The sequence below is a fragment of the Antennarius striatus genome, chromosome 13, assembly GCF_040054535.1.
Source record: "Antennarius striatus isolate MH-2024 chromosome 13, ASM4005453v1, whole genome shotgun sequence".
In the NCBI taxonomy this organism is placed as follows: domain Eukaryota; kingdom Metazoa; phylum Chordata; class Actinopteri; order Lophiiformes; family Antennariidae; genus Antennarius; species Antennarius striatus.
In genome coordinates this window covers 18371265-18390290 of record NC_090788.1, presented here as the reverse complement: position 1 = coordinate 18390290, position 19026 = coordinate 18371265, and the positions used below count along the sequence as shown (strand labels likewise).

The window sequence follows — 19026 nt, the reverse complement described above, 5'->3', positions numbered from 1 at the left end:
CGTAAACAAACACTTCTATCCCACTTCATCCTGGCTCTCTGCTTCACCTTGAGCAGGTGATACCTTACTGGTTTCCATTCTGTTAAATAGTTCTTTGCAGGACGGTGAGCATGGTTATAAAAGAAAGAGGACTGGTTAAGAATCTAGATGGCTTATTTCATTTTAAAGGACAGAAAAAAAACCAAGTGAGACACAGGAAATGATGCCTAACAATGTAGCCGGGTCTTATCATTTGAAGTGTTTTTCTTTTCAAGAGAAAACACATACATTAGCCAAAGGCGCAAATGAGAAACAAAGAAAAGTAACTTAAACAGCTTATAAAAGGGATTGTTCGTGTCTGATGTCAGCGTTTTATTACATGTAGATGTACATGTTGTGAACAGTCAACCATAAACGTGTCTTCTGATTCACCGAGTACTTACTGAACAAAGAGCAGATGCTTACTCGTCTATAGTTGTGGTCTCCTCGCACATAACGATTAGGGTATTCGTTGTTTTTGATGAACACACACGTTTTCTTTATGGGTTCTGTTAACAGGAGTCTGGTTTTGTGATTGATGAGGTAGCATAAATGAAAACACATGAAGTACAATCGTCACATGCCATCTTCAGACCAGTGTTGAGCATCAGTTTGTTAAATGAACTTGGGTGTGCTTGTTATTCTGGGGAAAGAGGACCGCAGTCAAAAAAAATAGATGGAAGTCTTTATCAGCGAATATTTAATCAGAAATGATCAGAGCTTCGGTGATGCTGCTTTTTCCAAGTAGATGCAGCCTAAAGTCAGTCTAGATGAGAGGAAACATGTTAAGCCATATGAATGAGATTCATTCATCAGTTTTCTACTTTGAATTCAAGTCTAACTTTCATAGCTTTCTTTTTGTGAACCGATATTGTTGGCTAAATCGAAACACTCCCATTCTTTAACATGTTTACATGTTTTGAACACAAGGATAGTGGACATGTCAGAGTATTGATTACACAAGTGATCAGTAATTCAAGGTCTGCGTATGATTAACCTAGTTTTAGATGACGGCCTTGAGCAGAAGCCTTTTATTCCTCTTTGCCAAGCAGTATTAGATGGAATCCAATGATGGGAACACATTTCTAATGTATTTCAAGTGAAGACCAACAGAATATTATGTTTTTACCATTTTCTGTAGCAAACACATGCTGTTGCTGTTCACTCTTCCTGTTATTTCTTTGTATTTTATAAACAGGTCAAAGCCAAGTTTAACCAAATGTAGCGTGATCATCTGCTTTAAGAAGGTCCTGGAGGAAAGCTTGAAACATTTGTGTTGAAAAATTCTGTTGTAAGAGATGGAAAACAGAACACAGTGTGGTTTCAATAAACTTGTGACTGAACCTGAACTGTTACAAAAGAAGTCTGTATTAAAGCATCACAATTCATTCACATGTGGATATTGTAGCATCTCAGTGATAGAATACGTTCATTTTATTTTCTCTAGTATCACACAATCCTTGGTGGAGCAAAAATCTCCAACATGCTTCCTTTACAACCATGCTACCCCATGGATCTGGTGTCTTGATGTCGTCTGTGAGGAGAGAAAAAGGCAGCCTCGTATCTCGTACCCCAAACCCACTGAATTTTACATCTGAGTAGTTTCTAGCTCCAGTGAAGTCTACTAAAATCATGAAAGGGTATCTCAAAGTGAAAAGTTCAAAATCTCTTCAGCTGCACTGAATTGAAATGGAGATAAAACTGTTAGCAAATCCAGAATTCAATGTCAGAAATGATCGAAAAACCTGCAAAGAATTCAATTCAAATTGAACAATTTGAAAATGAACAATTTAGTGAAAAAACAAGCACTGTATTCTCTTTTACACATTTATTTTCTAAATAGAAATATGATGTGCAGACTTGCAATTGTAAGAATTAAGGTCAGACAGATCACATAAAACGCTCGAGTCAGAGTTTCTCACCCTTTAGCTCAACGTGGTAAAAATTGGGCTGCATAGATTGATTCATGTTAAATATTCACAGAACAAGTTTTAGTACAGGGATAATAAAAATGGACTTGATGTGTTTTCCGTTCCTCAGCTGGTGATTTACTTGACTGTGGCGTCTGGAGAATTTTCTTTTAAATCAGCATGCTGAAGCTTTGCTGAATGCAGAACAGAGGAGATTAAAAGCTGAGGGAGTGGGGCGAGCATGGTCAGCATTAACATCACAGAGGAAGGTATTAGTGCTCCCACTCCCGCCGTGCCTCGCCGGTCCACCTGTCACCTACTATACATAGTTTGTCTGGTGGGGCTTACGGTGAATGAGGGGAGAGGCATCAGTTTTCTTTACGTGCTGCAAACAGAATTTGAAACATTTTTTGTTTTTTGAATATATAACCTTGCGGTAGTATTTATATGTTTGGGGCTCATGATGTGTCCAAGACAACAGATGGATGTACATCATACTTGACTTTCCCACTCAGCTGAACACCCTTCCAGAGTTACATCCCTCATAGGTTCCAAGGGGAGAGTGTTTGTATCATGTCCAGGGTTCTGTGTCATGATGCCCTTGTTGAAAGACATGTGATGAATCTGAGTGGGGGGGTTAAGCTACAGTTCTAGCCACCCTCGTTCCTGCTGTCAGGCTTCTTGACAGTAGATGTGAATCCCAGGTCAGTGTGCAGACGGAGCAGAGGTGTGGCTATCGTCTCCATCTGGAAGTGGAAAACAAGGCCAAAGGATTAGCTGTGAGTAAACCCTGGCTTTTAAGTTAACGGACTCTTGGTGTCTTCCTCACATTCTGAGACATTTGTCTTTCCCACCACTGGCCACTCTTTGTCCGTCAGGACTCCAGTCCACCGTATAAACCTATAAGAAACGACAATTATTGCTTTTTACTATCAATATGCAACAATCAGGACGCAGTCCTTTTTTCCGTACCTCGTCAGCGTGGCCAGGGAGATCCATGTTAAGCTTCCCGGTCTTGATATCCCAAACTTTAAGAGTGCTGTCACTGCTGCCGCTGACCAGCAGCCTGCTGTCTGCTGACCACGCAACTTGATACACAGATCCCACGTGGCCCCGCAGGGACATCAAGTACCTAAGGAAGAGCCAACAGAAGTATTAGGCCTACAGCCCCACCACGTGGACAAAAGCAGTATAACACACATCCTCATTTCAGTTTGGAAGTTTTCTTTACTTTCCAGTGCGTCCATCCCAGATTTTAATGGACTTGTCGAACGAGGCAGAGGCGAGGAGCCTGGTGTCTGGGGAGAACAGAACCTCATTGACCAGAGCGCTGTGGCCGGTCATCCTTGCTAGAGGCTTCTTGTCTTCCGCGGGGTTCCAGAGGAACAAGGTGAAATCATCTGAGCCAGACACCAAGCGTTCTGGAGCGGACCCCTGCAGCAGGAGAACAGGAGTGAAGCTGCTGATAGCAGGGATGTACGGCCTTGAACGCATCAGCACAAAGTACTCACCTTAACTTTATTATATCTTTGCAAGGCTTTCTCCTTCAGCTCTTCAACTAGTGGAAAACAAAATGTGGTTGAGTGAATACAACTTGATGTTTTCATGTAACAAGCAAAGCAAATGTTGCCACTAAAACTGTGGCCTAAGACGGACTTAGATGATGATGCTTACGTGATCCTGTCAGGTCCTGGGGGTTGATCGTGGCGGTTGCAGGTTCAAAAGCGCCGGTGCGCAGGACGTAGTCAGTGCTGAGAGCCAGAGTGTTCACCCAGTGGGCATGGCCATGCAGAGTTCGGCACTGGACCCCCTACACCCACAAATTCGAGCACATACTCATCAGTTCTTCTTCATCTGGGGAGGTCCACATTTTAGTGAATAAATATAACTACTACACACACATCTTTGGCTCTCCAGACTTTGACCAATCGGTCCTGGGAGGAAGTGTAGAGAAGTCCGTCTCCTCCCCACTTCACACATGTGACTGACTGAGTGTGTCCTGTCAGGATCTTCTCACAGCGTCCCAACACTGTGTCCCAAATGCGCACTGAGCCGTCCTTCGAGCTGCTGGCCAAGTACCGACACTCAGGGTTACTGACGGGAAGAGAGGGAGAAATGGATCAGAGGGCAGAATGATGAAAATGGTTTCCAAATTCAAAATTAAATTTAATGAAAAAGACACCATACACTGTAAAGGATAGCCTCAGCGTGCAGAAAACAGCCTCATTGCACACAATCTACTGTACTTAAGTAGTTGTATTTTTATTTATTGTGGTTGCTGTAGTGAGAAACTCATGATGGATGGACAAGAGGTGTCCTTCATATTTATGTTTACTCATTTTATCTTTTTCTTGTATAAATAGAAACAGTTTTGGTACAGATGTTCCTAGAAACTATCCTCACCACCATCATTTCTCGGAGGAATTTTTCATGATTAACATGTATTCTTTTTAACGCAACATGTGCAAAATACATTTTTTTAATAATAAAAACACTTTTACAGGTCAATTTTATCGTTCATAAATTTAAAGTTATAAAGACACAATGCTAGAGTACAAGTTGGTATTGGGGCAGGCAAAAAAGTGAAGAAATGAGTGCTCACAGATGGAGAGGTTCCCAGCAAAGCCAAGTGATCCACTTGCTGTGTCCTGTCAAAGTCTTACCCATCTGTGTTCCTGTCATTGGATCCCAAAGACAGATCTAGTGAAAAGGAACAATGAAAAATAAATACTTGTTGATTGAGTGCACATGAAATATACCAATCAGAGGCGCCAGGAGCTCACCTGACTGTTCTTGCACCCGGAGGCAAGCTTCTTGCCGTCAGGTGACCAGGCGATGCTCAGAACCCAATGTGTGTGTCCTGAAATAAAACATTAATCAATCATTAGTGTCTTGATGCATGGTGGATCCCCCTGCCCTACAAGAGATGTTATACCTCTCGCTGTGTGGTGAGGGGTCTCAGTCATCAGGTCCCAAAAACGCACTGTGGTATCGCCTGAACCACTGGCCAAATATCTAAAACAAACAGATGAACCTATCTTCTTTAGATTTACAGTTTCACACCCTTTAAATCTCATCCAATCATCAAGATTTAAAGAAGAGTACAGGAAAGCAAAGCAATAAGGAAAAGAAAGGTTGTCAGCTGATCACACACTCACTTGCCAGTAGGGCTGAAAGCAGTTGAGATGACAGCTTCTGTGTGTCCCTGTAGTGTGCTGGTGCAGCGGGCCACAGCCCGAACCCGGAACACAGCTTGAGGCTGGTACACCACTGGAAGAACTTGCTCTGTCTCCACTCCAAGAGCCTTCACACATGACCCCAGACTGGATACCACCTCAGCTTCTCCTCGCACAAAAAATGCAAGAGGCACTGGGTCCTCCTGCAGAAGATGTTAGATTAATAATATAAGATTTCTCCATCTAAAAACAGTTAAAATCTGAACAAATGTGATGCAAATAATGTCTTTAAGATATTATACCTTTATAATAGATCATTTGTATTTACAAATTCATGGGAACTCTAATAAATTGAATATTTTACTGAAATCTAGGATTCTCCATATCAATCCCCACTGAATGATCCATTGTAGCCTACAGTAATATTTCTTTCGCAGGTAAAAACCATTCCTACCTTTAAGTAAATGTTACAGATGTAGAAAAGACCGATGGCTAAACATACAAAATGTACACATCCACAAAGGCAGATACAGCAACAAACTAAATTCTATGTTGCATGATGTTATTGATTACCGTCTGCAGGAGCGCATTACAGACGAGCTGCAGCTTGTCTGGGGTGATGTCCAACTGCACATCAAAAGGCGAACCCAGAAACTCCCCATTCTCATCCTGAAACTGGATCAGCAGCCGCTCCACGTCCTCACTCGTCATGTTCTGATTGGAAACACTGTAAATTATAAAAACGTCAATTTGATAGAAAAACTGGACACCAGCACAACCATTTATGCATAGTGATGTGTGACACAAAAGTAAATAAACAATAAAGCTTCAAAATGTAACAGTTGAGACAAAAAAAAGAGGTTATATATATTTTTCATCTTTTTCAGATGACAGTTCAATACATTTGTTTAAAAAAAACATTTAATAAAATTATGACAAATCAGCACTTTTTACTACAAAGATGATATCACTAACTATATGTGCAGTTTTTCTGCACATTAAAACGACACCTAGCTGGAGATTCTGCGTATCTCTCTCCTGTATAAAAAGGATCACTCACTGAATTATGGCTCGGTGAGACATACAACCCGGCTACAGGTTGACTTGCATTTCTCTCCCACTTTCTGCTGCAGCAAAGTAATATAAAATTATCAGACAGTTCCCTCTGATTGTCATGGAAATTTTTGTAACAAAGGCAGACTAATTTTTCCTTCACAATATCCAGACAATTACAGGTTTTGATCACAGTCAGAAGTATGATATATTTATAAATCATACTTAATATAAAACAACATTACTTTTAAATATTAATACTTATAGATGATGATATCCACATAGCCTAATTTTTTTTTGTAATTTTTGGCTGGTATCTTGTCAACATTTTTATCAAGTAAGCACTGCTAAGATGTTTGTTTTAGTGTTGTTTCAATAAACATTTAACTTTTGATAAATATGATACCATGATTCTTCCAGGTCTGCATATGTATATTTGTGACTATATTTTTAGTGTGACACAACAGATACTCAACAGTGGGGTATTATGACAAACCACCTCTCTAGCTTCTCCTCCACCTGTTCGCTGATTTCACTACTGATCACAATGTCATCTGCAAATATCGTAGTCCATGGAGATCCCCGTCTAACCTCGTCTTATTATGGGGGCCTTGATAATTATCATTATTACCCCTTTCCAGTTTGATAACAGCAGGTGGGAGGTAGAGTTTATCAGAAAAGTCTTTCTGAAGTGAATTATCTATTGAGACCTTCCACTTCTAACATCAGTGAAGTAAATGAACATCAGACACTAATGTACACCCAACCTTCACAGGTAAACTGCTCCATCACCTCGACCCCAAACCATGTCGTTCTATTAGCATCAACATCATTTACTAAAGACCATGCCATTAAATGACCAAAATATAGTTCACAAAATGTCAGCAGTGATAACTCACTGTCATTACTTTATAAAAATATACCAGAGAGCAGTACGTTATAGAGTCGTGGTTACACAGCAAGACGTAGGAGCATCTGAAGTGGACAGTCTAGCGGTTTACTTGAGCTAACTTTGCTCATGTCCATATTTTATTATGTCTACCCACAAAGCTAAGTCTACTAGCATTCTGCTTGCCAGCGTTTAGTTAGCCTAATCCATTTAGCTACATGTTTATAGTGCCGTGCCAGTGTTTACAGAGCATTGGTTAGCACACAGAGCTAAACTTTACCTTTAGCGAGCTAACGATTAGCACCAACTCCACACGTGCGTCTCACCAGAGACACTTCAATTAAAGACCGTCCAACAAGTCGGAACTCCCCCTGTCATGAAGCAGACTCCCGCAATGAATTGTGGGAGTGAAAAGTAAAAGAACCGCAGTGATTGGTTGGAATTGTATTTCCGTATTACCAGAGACAGTTTACAAAAGAGACGGCTCACTGAGGAGTCGTTTCCGCTAAGGGAAATTTACAATAGATGAAATGAAAATCTTTCCCTGGTATTTGAACATGATGATAATGTTCATTTGCGAAAAGTAGCTTTTTTTTTGTCAGGGGTGATGTTGGAAAACGACATCAAAACGATGTTTTAAATTTCATGTAATATTTTATTTTTTATTTTTTTTAATAGAGGCTGTTCATATTGTAACCATTTTTAAAAAAATGTTTATTATAGTATCTACTGTAAATATATCAATTGGTCAAGAACTACTTTCAGTTATCACAAATCAATTTTGGCTGCTTCCTAAATGGTGTCTGGCTTGGGTTTTTAGACTCTTGGCAAACTTTTACCGGAGTCTGACAGAGCGTTAGACTCTGGGAATTATTGGATCTTTGTTATTAATTGTTTTTTATTGGCATTTTCCTGTTCATTGGTTATTGATTACCGTAGGTCAAATTTACTTTGATTTCTATCAGTGTTGGTGGTTTGCGGAGAGGTTTTTGTTGTCTTTTTTTGTTAGTGTTTTAACTAACATACAAACTTTTTGTTAGTATTTATTTTGTTAAACTATTGCATTATATTTCTTTAATATAGTATGTAATCTTTTTTATAATCTTAATTTTCTTGCAGAACCATGAGTGGATCTTGTTGAAAAGCAAGGGTCTGCCATCTCATTGGGAAGTTTGGCATGGCTCTAAATCTGGAGCTGTACAGAAATAGATTCCTATGATGTATTCTGCCTGGTAAATGATGGTTAGAGGATGATGAGTTTCTTTTTTGATTCAGGTTTGCTTAAATTTAAGGGATATATCTAGCCTTGGCGGATGTGGGTGCTTGAATGATCAATAGCTTATTTGCTTGTCTGTTCATTAGCATGTAGGAATACATTTTGATCAAAGGTAAGGTGTAACGTAACAGAGCAATCTGCCACATTTTGGTGTTCATCCAGATTATCTGGATGCAGATTTTTAAAATATTCTTTAACATTGAATAATTTGGTAATTCAAGATTCTTGCTTCTAACTTCATCGATGATGCCTACAGTGCTTGTACAACAATTGCATAATGACATCCCCATAAATAGTGATCTGGATCCATTTAATTAGACCTCTTCAATCATTTTAAAGGGTTGAAGACAATTACATCAAGAGAAAAACAGAAATCCAGTTTGAATGTGTTAAATGAAATCAATGATGTCACAAAAGTCATTTCCCAACATTTTCTTGGCTCACATTGGATCGCTTGGATCACATTATGACAATACATACGCTGCAACCTGACTGTGTCCTTTTGCTGTAACACTGTTCACCCAATCAATCAGCAAATAAAATGAACCATTCAAGTAAATGTAGACAATTTCACCGACACACACTCATATATACAATTTGACACTTGACATAAATCTTTTTTTTTTGCATCGGAACAATAAAGGCCTCCTGTATTGCATCAATATCAGAACAGTTAAGACATTTAGAACAAGAGAGACAAATAATAAATCAAAATCTTTGAATAGGCATAAATTAAAAATACAATCTTGGCATGATTCTCACTGCTTCAGTTTGTCATGATAAACATTAGCCTTATCACATATACAGCACAAATACTCATACAGAAAAATAATAGTTGATGTCCACATCAACCTCACCTGTACTATTATTTAAGGAAACCATGTGTACATCTATTTTAAATCTTTCTTCTTTCTTAATTATTCAAACCTAGGACACTTTGGTCCAAAAGTTGGTGAAAATAATCCGCAGCAATGATTTTTAAATACTTAACAATCAGATAAATCCTTCTACATAATAAAAATACACATTTATCCAAAACCTGCAACAACATATAATTCACGATGCAGCAGTTCCTTATGATTGGCAGATCTAACTCATTTTATATCGCTCTGAATTGGTGACCAAACAAATAAACAAAGCAGAATAAGTTGTTTTCCTTCAATACAGTGGAAATTCACAACATTAATAAAAACTCAACTTATTCATTTATATTCTGCTTTAACATACCGGTGGATAAACTGGATTGTGACTTGTTCAAGCAATTAACGTTTTTCGAGTTGTTATTCCTGTAGGAATGAATTTGACTGAAGGTGAATGTTGTCAAAGTGGGAAACATTAAATTAAAATATCCAGTCGGTGTGATGTCAACATGTGGGAGCCACTTCTGTCTGAATGAGCTCATCCCGTAGCTGATGACATTATGTTCTTGAGTGTTTGATGCTCTGCTTTCCAGGGGACAGAAACAAGATGTGGCACTGCAGGGAATTTATTCTTATTTGTTGAGCCCATTGATGTTCTCAGGAACCAAGCCCTCCAAGACAGCATTCTTTGACTCCAAGATCTGAAACAAAAATGAGACCAGGGAACTTAACACTCCACCATCACATTATTTACTCATTTGAACATCTGATAAGGTGCATCTGAAAAATCTGTTGAAGTTTGGCAGAACAGCTCTGTTATATCCTGCCTTTACAAACTTTAGAATGATCAGTGTTTGTTTCTATTGTTGGAAATAAATAAAAGTAAATGCAATTATAGATTATCATAGATAATAATAATAGTTTGTGTTGGGCTGCTTCATGTTTAAAGTTTTTTAAACATAATATTGAAAACATTGTGGAACATAGTGTCCTGTCCAACACGTCACTAAATTAATACAACAATAACTGCGTCAACGGAAAAACATTTCTGGCAAATTTGTGTTGGATGGAATTATATTGGACAGATGTTCCTGACAAAGTGACTACTAAATGTCTAAAATTGCAATTTGCCTCCTACGTGTCATACTCTTCTATGAAATTAATTATTTTTTATTTGTTGTTTTAACAAATAAAAATTAATTTAACAATTATTCTTAGAAATGACTAAGTTCTATTTGGTATTGATCATTTCAGACTGCGATGTGCCCTTCATTTTATTTGTGGCAATATGATTACAGTGTTTGCTAATAAATTACTCTTACATGGAAGCTTGCGCTGAGACCAACAATGCTTTGCATGTTTGTACTGTAGTAACCCAAAATGTACTGTCCACCAAGCAAAGGGATCCCATCCTTGTCTACAGATATCTGTAACCACAACACACAAGCACGCATGCACACACATTTATATTAACAAATCATGTGTGCACACATTATTTGTCCATCATGACAAAAATCATTGATTGCATTTTACCTTTATTACTTCATTTATCTCTGGCAAGTCATCTTCTCTTACCCACACAAAGGTTTCATAGTCAAACGCACTCCTGAATCCCACCTGCAGGAGAAAAACAATTAATGCAAATATGTCCTCTGTTGTGTTGTTTGTTTATTTATCATTTGTGTCTGTCTCTGCACCTTGTACAGACCAATCCAGTCCCATGTGGAGGACATGAAGTCCTCTTGGATGGTGTAACTGAGAAGTGCATCGTGATCCCCACACCATACACCCAGAGGAGAGATATGCACCAGCGGTGTATCAAAGTGCTTCCTCAGCTGTGAGGCAAACAGGAAGAACTTGTTTACAATGTCAAAAGACTAATTGTATCAGAAGGAAAATAGACATGTATTGATTTATGAGATTAAGCACAAAACAGAGTCCTTGTATCCCAAAGGAAGTGTAACGTCACCTCTACAGTGAAGGTTGCAATGACAGGTTTGTGGTCACTGACTCCGTAGCTCATATCACTGGTGTATTTGTCCTGGCTGACATGGAGTGGATACTCATCAATCCCATCCTCAGTACAAATTGATGTCTTTTCATCATTATCATCTTCATCATCCTCTGACAGAAAGGTTTTGGGTTTGATGCGCCAGAGGATCCGATCCGTCCAAGCCGGTTTTCTCTTCTTTCCACTGAAGAAGGAGAAGGACAAAAACTGTAGTTTCAACTTTTGAATTTAAATTTTACAAGTTTTAGGTAATAAGTTACATTTCCATTTTTGTTCATCTGTGTTATCCTATTTGACAATTATTACCTTCCTGCAAAACATTTGAAAAAATTGAATAGAAGATCACACACCAGATAAACACACACATGCAATGCAGAGCCATGTGAAACACACTTTGATGAAATTTATGTACAGACCTAAGTATATAGAAACACATACATCAGGTAAGAAGAACAAACAGTGGGGTGAGGAAGTTGTGTCGTGTCAGCAATACATCAACCTAAAGAGTCATACCAGTTGTGCCCTAGTGCTCTTTCTGAGAGAGAGACACACAGAGTACTAGTGGGTTTCTGTATGTCTCAGAGGTTAAATACTTTGTGACTAAATATGATGAGACAAAAGCTTTTACAAAAAGCACAGATGGTGTAGCAACTAAGAAACAGGTGAACGTGGGGCATGCAAGACGAATGAAACAGAAAATTAACAGCATGTCTTACTTAAAACCCAACCATGTCTTCAAAGGGCTATTCAAAATTCAAACAGAAACAAGAGCACAGATTAAGTTTGACAGATTGCAATGTGTTTTGTGTCACATATTTGCCTGCACACACACATTACCTGCTATCATAGGTATCAGAGTTACGATCAAACTTGTAGGTGGGTCTAAAATTTAATGGCCCTTCTTCAAATTCCTGCAGGAAGGGCTCATTCTTCTTCATCATTGTGAGCTGAAGGAATATGATATAAAACAGTTAATGTGCATGAGTCTATTAGCGTGTATATACATGTGCATACACTAGCACATCACCTGGTCTCTGCTCCAGAGCAAATGAAGGCGTCCGCTGTTGATGGATGAGCGGATGAAGTGTAAACCATGGTCTGAGATACGGAAGTTCAGGTCTCCAAGGCAGAACACAGCCCTGTGTGAGAGGGGAGAAGCCTTGTGTTTACCTGCCATACAGCAAGGTTTCATGTATGCACTTCAGAATCCATGTGTGCGAGTCTGTACTGCATACTGACTTGTGGTCAAGAATATGTGGGGTGTCAGTGATGTCAAAGTCTTGTGACTCCAGGATGTACTCAAATTCATCAACGCGCTGCAGAGCATAGTTCATGTGTGCCGCTAGGTGGCAGTTAAGGAAGCACACCATGTGTCCATAGAAGGAAAAACGCACTGACACTCCTCCTTTATTACCCTAAAAGACACAGAAAATAGACTGGATAGAATTAGAAAACTTTTAAAGTTTTTCTTGTACATATAAGGAATGCTGAGTCCATACGGCTATGAATGAAAATCAAGATCTGTTTCACTGCAGAAAATACAAGACAAAAAAAGCCTACAGTATACGTCTTAAACCTCTTTGTAAAATACCTCGAACTGGACCGTTTGTCTGACAAGTGTTTGCCTCCATTTGTTACAATAATCTCTGTGATTTCATTCTCTCAAAGCTGTTACACATTCCACTAAACAAACACAATGGCCCTTTCACGATGGTTTAAACACCCACAGCCTCTGATGCCGGAGGGATTCCTCTATGCAGAATAAAATGGTGCTGCTCTTTGAGTTTGATAACAGAACACCTTTTATGATTTCTTACCCAGTAGCCAAAGATGCCTGTCCGAGTATAGGTGGTCTGGATCTTTCTGATGTAAGGGAGATGAATTTGTTTGGCAAAAATCAGTAGTAGCAAACCCTGCATCCTTATCGATGAAACCTTAACAGAGAGGAATTGTTATTTTAAGATTGATTTTGCACATTTTATTTTCATTTTGAAAATTTTTGCCATTGTTTCCGACCACAGTTCAACCAATTAATTGATTGCAACGAAACTGAAAGTGGTGATTTTAAAAACGTTGCATGGTGTTTGAACTTCTCTAAAAACAGGTTTGTATGAGAACATTTAAATACACAGTTTACAGAAAAATGTCCAACATTAAGAGAAAAAATCTCAAAATCCAGTATAGATGAGAATTCTTAAGCAAATTCTTAAAATTTTCATGCTTTTCCAACAAAAATATGTCCTTGGTTTGTCTACAGATACCCAAGACATGAGAAAAAAAACCATTGTCGCTTTTGTTAACTCCATTTATCAGAAACTATTCCTGTGAAGCCTCAGATTTGGAGAAAACAATGACTTCATGACATCATGGTAGACATTGCACTTCCTCCAGGGAGGAGACACTACGGATGCTCTGCACACACAAAAACACACACTGCACTGAAAAACCCAAATCACAGCCACTTTCTGAAATGGGTAAAACAAAGCTCAACTCATCTGCACTTTAAAAAAGAAGCAAATGGAAGAAATTTCAAAAATGTTTTTTGGGGACTTCAGGTCTTTATACTAAATTGTTCAAGTTTAGGGTACAGACATCCTTTTTATTCTATACATTCCAGATACTACTACGTAACATTCCATCACTTTGTCCTCTCTCACCTTGACAAAGCCTCTGGGTGCCAACGTGTCCATGAAGATGTGGCTCCAGGAGTCTTCTCCCAACAGGTCAGAGATGAACCTAACAGGGGTGGCGTTCACCTCCTGCAGGCTGACACACACCAGAAGTTTTCCTTCTTAACACAGATACTTCAAATCTTCCTGCAAGTCCCATTTCTGGCAAAAAAATGTTGGTTCAGTGTTGTGTGTTGTTGATGTTGTCTCTCACCCAATCACATAGAGGTCTGTAGGGGGCTGGACGTCTAGCTGTAGCAAAGAGGCGACGTCTTCGGGAGGCTCAGCTGTGGCCACGTTCCAGGTCACCATGTGCAACCTGTCAGAATGGCACAAAATGATTAAATTGATAGAAGCAGGGAAACTTGACATCTATTAGTTGTACCGACGCTCTGTACTGATTTTTTTTTTGTCACAAATAAAATAATTTTATGTTGGCTGTAAATTTTACAGTAGGAGTGATTTTACTGGAAAACAGCATTTAACTGTTAGTATTTTATTACTAGACAGACCTTTAATTTAACTTAATAATCGTAACAATATACAGTATAATACAACCAGCATTTAACAATTGACACACTGCAAATAAACCTTAACATCATGCACATATATTTAAACATAATCCAGTGGACTTCCTGTGTGTGTATGAATGAGCATGTGTCCACCTGAACGGTTCTGTGGGAATGAAGCGGCCACAGAGCTGAAACACTTCATCCAGGCTACGAGTTACTTCTTCGCTGGCTTCATCATCAGAACTCATGTCGTCTATGCGGGTCAGCAGTTGGGTCAAACGCTGACGGAGGAGCACCTTGGAGCCCCGAGAGGCTGAGCTGCTTGTGCTGTCTGCACGCCCGCGTGGACTGTAGGTAAACGGGTCCATTTTGAAAAAGAGTCTTCCAACTGTTAGATCTGTCGTATGTCCACAAGTGCAGGAAGGTTACTGAAAGTTAGTCTGGTAAACACACAAAGATACTCTCCTGCGAGGGCTAACAAGCAGAATCCAGCGGAAGAAAATACCTTTGGCTTGATTTCTGAGATTTCTTTGGTTGGTTTGATTACAGCTATTTGATGCAAGAGGCCTCCACTCTGCTCAGGCTACTGGAAATAACATGAACCGATTCCTGGTTAGGTAACTCTCTCCGGACGTCCTTCAATGCAGCCTCTGATTTGGGTCCTTTAGTCCGACTGGCACGAAAAGCTGGAAAGCCCAAGGTGAAGCTGACTGGTGCTGCTGCTGTCGTCTCTGGGGCAGAGCCCTGTGCGATCACGCGGGATCAGAGCAATGACTGACAAAGCAGTGGGGTCCACTCAGGAATGTGGGCAAGAATGAGCAAGATTTGGACTCTAATCGCAGGCAGGAGAGGGATATGTGAACATGTGTGTTAAGAGTGTGAGTTGGTGTAGTCAGAAAAAAATAAGAGACGGGCTGGGAGCTGATCCTCCATCATCGTGGACGATGTTGCAAGACTTGGGTAACCCTTCAGATCACTAAGAGGTTTATTGCTGGTGTTCTGTCTATTGGCTAAGTGCATAGAACAATCACAGTTATGTATTGGTGAGGGGACCACAGGGCACAAAAGCATTAGCTTCTTTTGGCCTCAATCCAGTCTCTCCTCATATAGGTGAAAGGTTATCATTGTAAACCCCGTGTGTGTGTGTGTGTGTGTGTGTGTGTGTGTGTGTGTGTGTGTGTGTGTGTGTGTGTGAATTCACTTTTTTAAGCCCTCTCTGGTCTTTGGATTTTTTTCTCATTAGGAACAGATGCTCAAATAATTCAACAAATTGTGTAATAGATTTTGGAGCACCGAATGCATGAAGCAATCAGGGGATCAAATCCTTTTTGCTCTTAGGTTTTAAAGATTTCCAAAACCGTTTGTTGGACCTTGTAGTCATAGCTTGAAACAAAATAAGGCCGAAACTGTCTCGCTGTACCTTATAGACCTGTATGTAAGATTTAAAGCATGATAAGGCCAGAAAGAAAGAACAATGGAAGTAAAAAGGGGGTAACATTATACCTGGGTGATAAATGCCTCTAATAAGACTATCTGCTCCCATTGTATGAGCGACACTCAAATCCACAGGGGTCCCTTCTTGATTCCTGTCGAGCCAGGGTTTTAAAAATGGGAGACCCCTGAAAGACTCCTTCTTTTCTCTTTTTTCACTTCCTTGCTCACCGTGCCATTTTCTTTATTAATAATTAGTCATTTTCATTATAATAACTAACCACGTGTAAAATAATCAAATTTCCTCTACATTAGCACACATAAATGTTGCACTGAATAATTTTAAAATAAAAATTTTAAATCACAAAATGAATAAGTTAGTAACGGACTTGTTCCAGTATATTTTGCTATACTTTTAAAATCAAATTCAATTTCCCTTTTCATGAAACTATTTATTTATTTACTTTGATCATAATCACGCTGCATATAGTACAACGCTCTAATATTAAAAAACAAAATTCCTATAGATGCTAGTTGATTGTTACCAATGCAATAGAGTGATCCTAAAACAATGGAAATGATTCAGATTTATTGGACTTACATTACATCATGTCTAAAACATTAAATGACTAAATAAGGACACAATAATCTGTAGCTACTCATGCTTATGGAAACTTTCCTGATTCAGTCACTGGTAGCAGAGTTCAAACAATAACCCTTGGCTGAATGTCAACAGTATTTAATTTCAAAGGGGCTGTTGGGGACAATGCTATTAAAAGAAAAAAGAACAATGGAAGCAAGCTTGGAGGTTATAAACGAATAAAAGAGGTTGCCCCATAGAAAATAAAAGTTACTAATCTTTAGTGGCCCAGTTTTCTATGTCGCTTCATACAACAGTGTCACATGCGCAGACTTAAGGCAAATTCTTCAACAAGCAGAGGTGTTAAGTAGATAACAACTGAGTTGGTTCACTAGTACAGTGAGAGCTGATGAATAAGATGTCATTTAAGTCTATGAAGTCCAGACAGTTTAAACATTAAGCAGTTCTTCCCTTTTTTTCTCCGCATGTCATCTGTCTCCATGCATCCTTTTTATATCTGAAATATGTGCTTTGCCTCAAAATTCTTTTCATCATTATTTTCCTTTTTTCCTCACCAACCTTTTACCCTTTCAGCATGATTATTAATGCTCAAGGAAGTAAAGCTTACCTGCATTTGTCTCTTCCGACAGTTTGAAGTCTTCCAGCGCTCATTTTCTCCCCTGTAGCCGTAAATCAGAGACATGCATGACAAAAAAAAAAAAAAAAGGAAACCAAAACGTGTGCTTCTACTGTGGAGTCTACCGAGAGCCAGTGCCCAGTGAAACAGGCCTTACAGGGTTGCCTGACAGTAATCTCTGAAATGGATTTCTAATCAGGGCTGATCATGGTTAGCTTCATCCATGTTAAAGTGACAGCAGTCTGAAAGTCACATTTACAAACAGAAACACTTTTCTTTAAAGATATTTTTTAAAACCTCATTAAATGATGCTGATGTACAAAAATTATTTGAACCCTATATGCTGAGGCGAATAACTCACGCTGGAATCCTTGAGTGAACCCGTGTGTTTGGGAGATAATAACACAAACTGACTTGTGTTTTAACTGATACAGTATTTTTAGACCTCTGGGGAAGAAAAATTTCTGTTTCTTGGCACAGGGTTCACTTTGTGTCTCAGGCAGAAATGTTCTGACTTGATCATCAGTGCCATTCATTGTTCTGATTTCCCTAAAAAAATGGACACTGGTGTGTATGGAGTTGCATGTGGCTAAGCAGTGTGGCTTAGAGATAATTCAGACAAAATCTGCTCACATCAGTTCACTGTGGAGAATGTGCATTGTTAGCTTCGCACTTCAGTGTCTGACACACAAGAAAAGTCTGTTGATTCATGGTTGTGTTTCAACAGTGCAAAAACCTGTCGACAGCAAAAAAACAACAACAAAAACACCCAGAAATGTGATCAAATCCACTGAATATACCAAGTGTTACCCTTACATTTGGGTAGATGAAATGCTGTCTATTTGGGGGCAGACAAACAAGATGAAAACACATAGAAGCATTATCACATGCACAAAAAAAATGCTTACACTTAAAACAGATAGAACTACACCAGAGTAATCTTTCTGGTCAACCAAAGACTGTAACAATGGAACAGTGGAGAGGAGGTATTTTTCAGATTATAGAGCATTTGGCTGCAAACAGCTACCTGCTTAGACTCTCCATTAATTTGATGAGACTGTTGTAAGTCATTGTTGATATGATTGGTGTTACTCTAACCACGTCTAAAAACGTCCCTTCTAAAAGTACGATCAGTTTCTCATACTAGTGCCACATTTTATAGCTAAAGTATTCAAAATATTGCAAGAGTCCAGCCTTTGTAATTTTATTTTCAGATTAAGTGAAACATTTGTTGACCTGGTGGAACCATTCACAATGTATTTGTGAGATCCTCAGTTCTCTGTCGTGCAATAAGGAGATTAATTTGCCCCTACAGTGTCCATTAACATCTTGAATATTAATAATTTCTCCTTTTATTTAACTATCCTCAATGAAAATCTGACTGCAGACGATGAAGACAGCACATTACAGTCATTTATAGGATTGTGAGGCAATAGGAATATCATGATCTCATAACCAAACATTTAATTTTTAAAGTGAGGGATTCAGAATGTGTCCTTCGAATGTTTTCTGTGTTTTCAGAACTGGCTGAAAACAAAAGCACCACGATCCATTCACTCAACTACCTACCTTCGTCTGGCGGTCTTTCTTGCCGTGTCCGGAAAAAGCTGCAGACCCCGTGTTCACAGATAACAAAGGTCTCCAAAGGGGAGTTGGAAGACTGGATCTGTTTTCCTGTGATGTCCGTTGTTTGGATATGGTTCTCTTTTAGGTCCTCGTTTCTGCTCAGTTGTTCTGGGTTCACGGTTGTACTCACAACCTGCTCTGGACTTAAAGCGTAACATCGGATCAAGCTACTGTATTATCCCAGGTTGGTTAACAACCCAGTATTATCCTATTCATGAATAGACATGTCTGTTTATTGCATGTCACCATGACGCATGGCATTTGTTGCACTAAAGCCGTCTTTGTATGTTCAGAAATAATCCTTCACTTTCCAAACAGTACGGAATGTGTAAGGTGCTCTGCCTTACCGTGTGCTGTTTTAAGTCAAGTACTCTAATT

General features: G+C 39.1%; 2 protein-coding genes across 5 annotated transcripts; both read right to left on the bottom strand.

Moving 5' to 3' along the window:
- Window position 1: 1 nt before the first annotated feature.
- nle1 (notchless homolog 1 (Drosophila)) lies at window positions 2–7445 on the bottom strand. Its single transcript, XM_068330833.1, has 13 exons — window positions 7327–7445; window positions 5678–5831; window positions 5087–5307; window positions 4864–4943; window positions 4712–4788; window positions 4531–4628; window positions 3830–4022; window positions 3603–3738; window positions 3440–3486; window positions 3160–3362; window positions 2901–3060; window positions 2758–2828; window positions 2–2674 (listed from the first exon to the last, which is right to left on the bottom strand). The coding sequence occupies exons 2-13, from the start codon at window positions 5813–5815 to the stop codon at window positions 2662–2664; spliced, it is 1437 nt and encodes a 478-aa protein (XP_068186934.1). The 5' UTR covers window positions 5816–5831; window positions 7327–7445; the 3' UTR covers window positions 2–2661.
- Window positions 7446–8615: 1170 nt separating this feature from the next.
- inpp5kb (inositol polyphosphate-5-phosphatase Kb) lies at window positions 8616–18741 on the bottom strand. Of its 4 annotated transcripts, none has more exons than XM_068331498.1 (14): window positions 18592–18741; window positions 17014–17065; window positions 14077–14181; window positions 13851–13959; window positions 13011–13127; window positions 12433–12608; window positions 12221–12332; window positions 12031–12140; window positions 11910–11936; window positions 11152–11377; window positions 10880–11017; window positions 10716–10799; window positions 10505–10609; window positions 8616–9883 (listed from the first exon to the last, which is right to left on the bottom strand). In XM_068331498.1, the coding sequence occupies exons 2-14, from the start codon at window positions 17055–17057 to the stop codon at window positions 9815–9817; spliced, it is 1422 nt and encodes a 473-aa protein (XP_068187599.1). In that variant the 5' UTR covers window positions 17058–17065; window positions 18592–18741; the 3' UTR covers window positions 8616–9814. The 4 variants fall into 4 exon arrangements, with proteins under 4 accessions (XP_068187599.1, XP_068187597.1, XP_068187595.1 ...); XM_068331496.1 differs by lacking the exons at window positions 17014–17065; window positions 18592–18741 and adding exons at window positions 14528–14771; window positions 14880–15377; XM_068331494.1 differs by lacking the exons at window positions 17014–17065; window positions 18592–18741 and adding an exon at window positions 14528–15377.
- Between the last annotated feature and the right edge of the window lie 285 nt (window positions 18742–19026).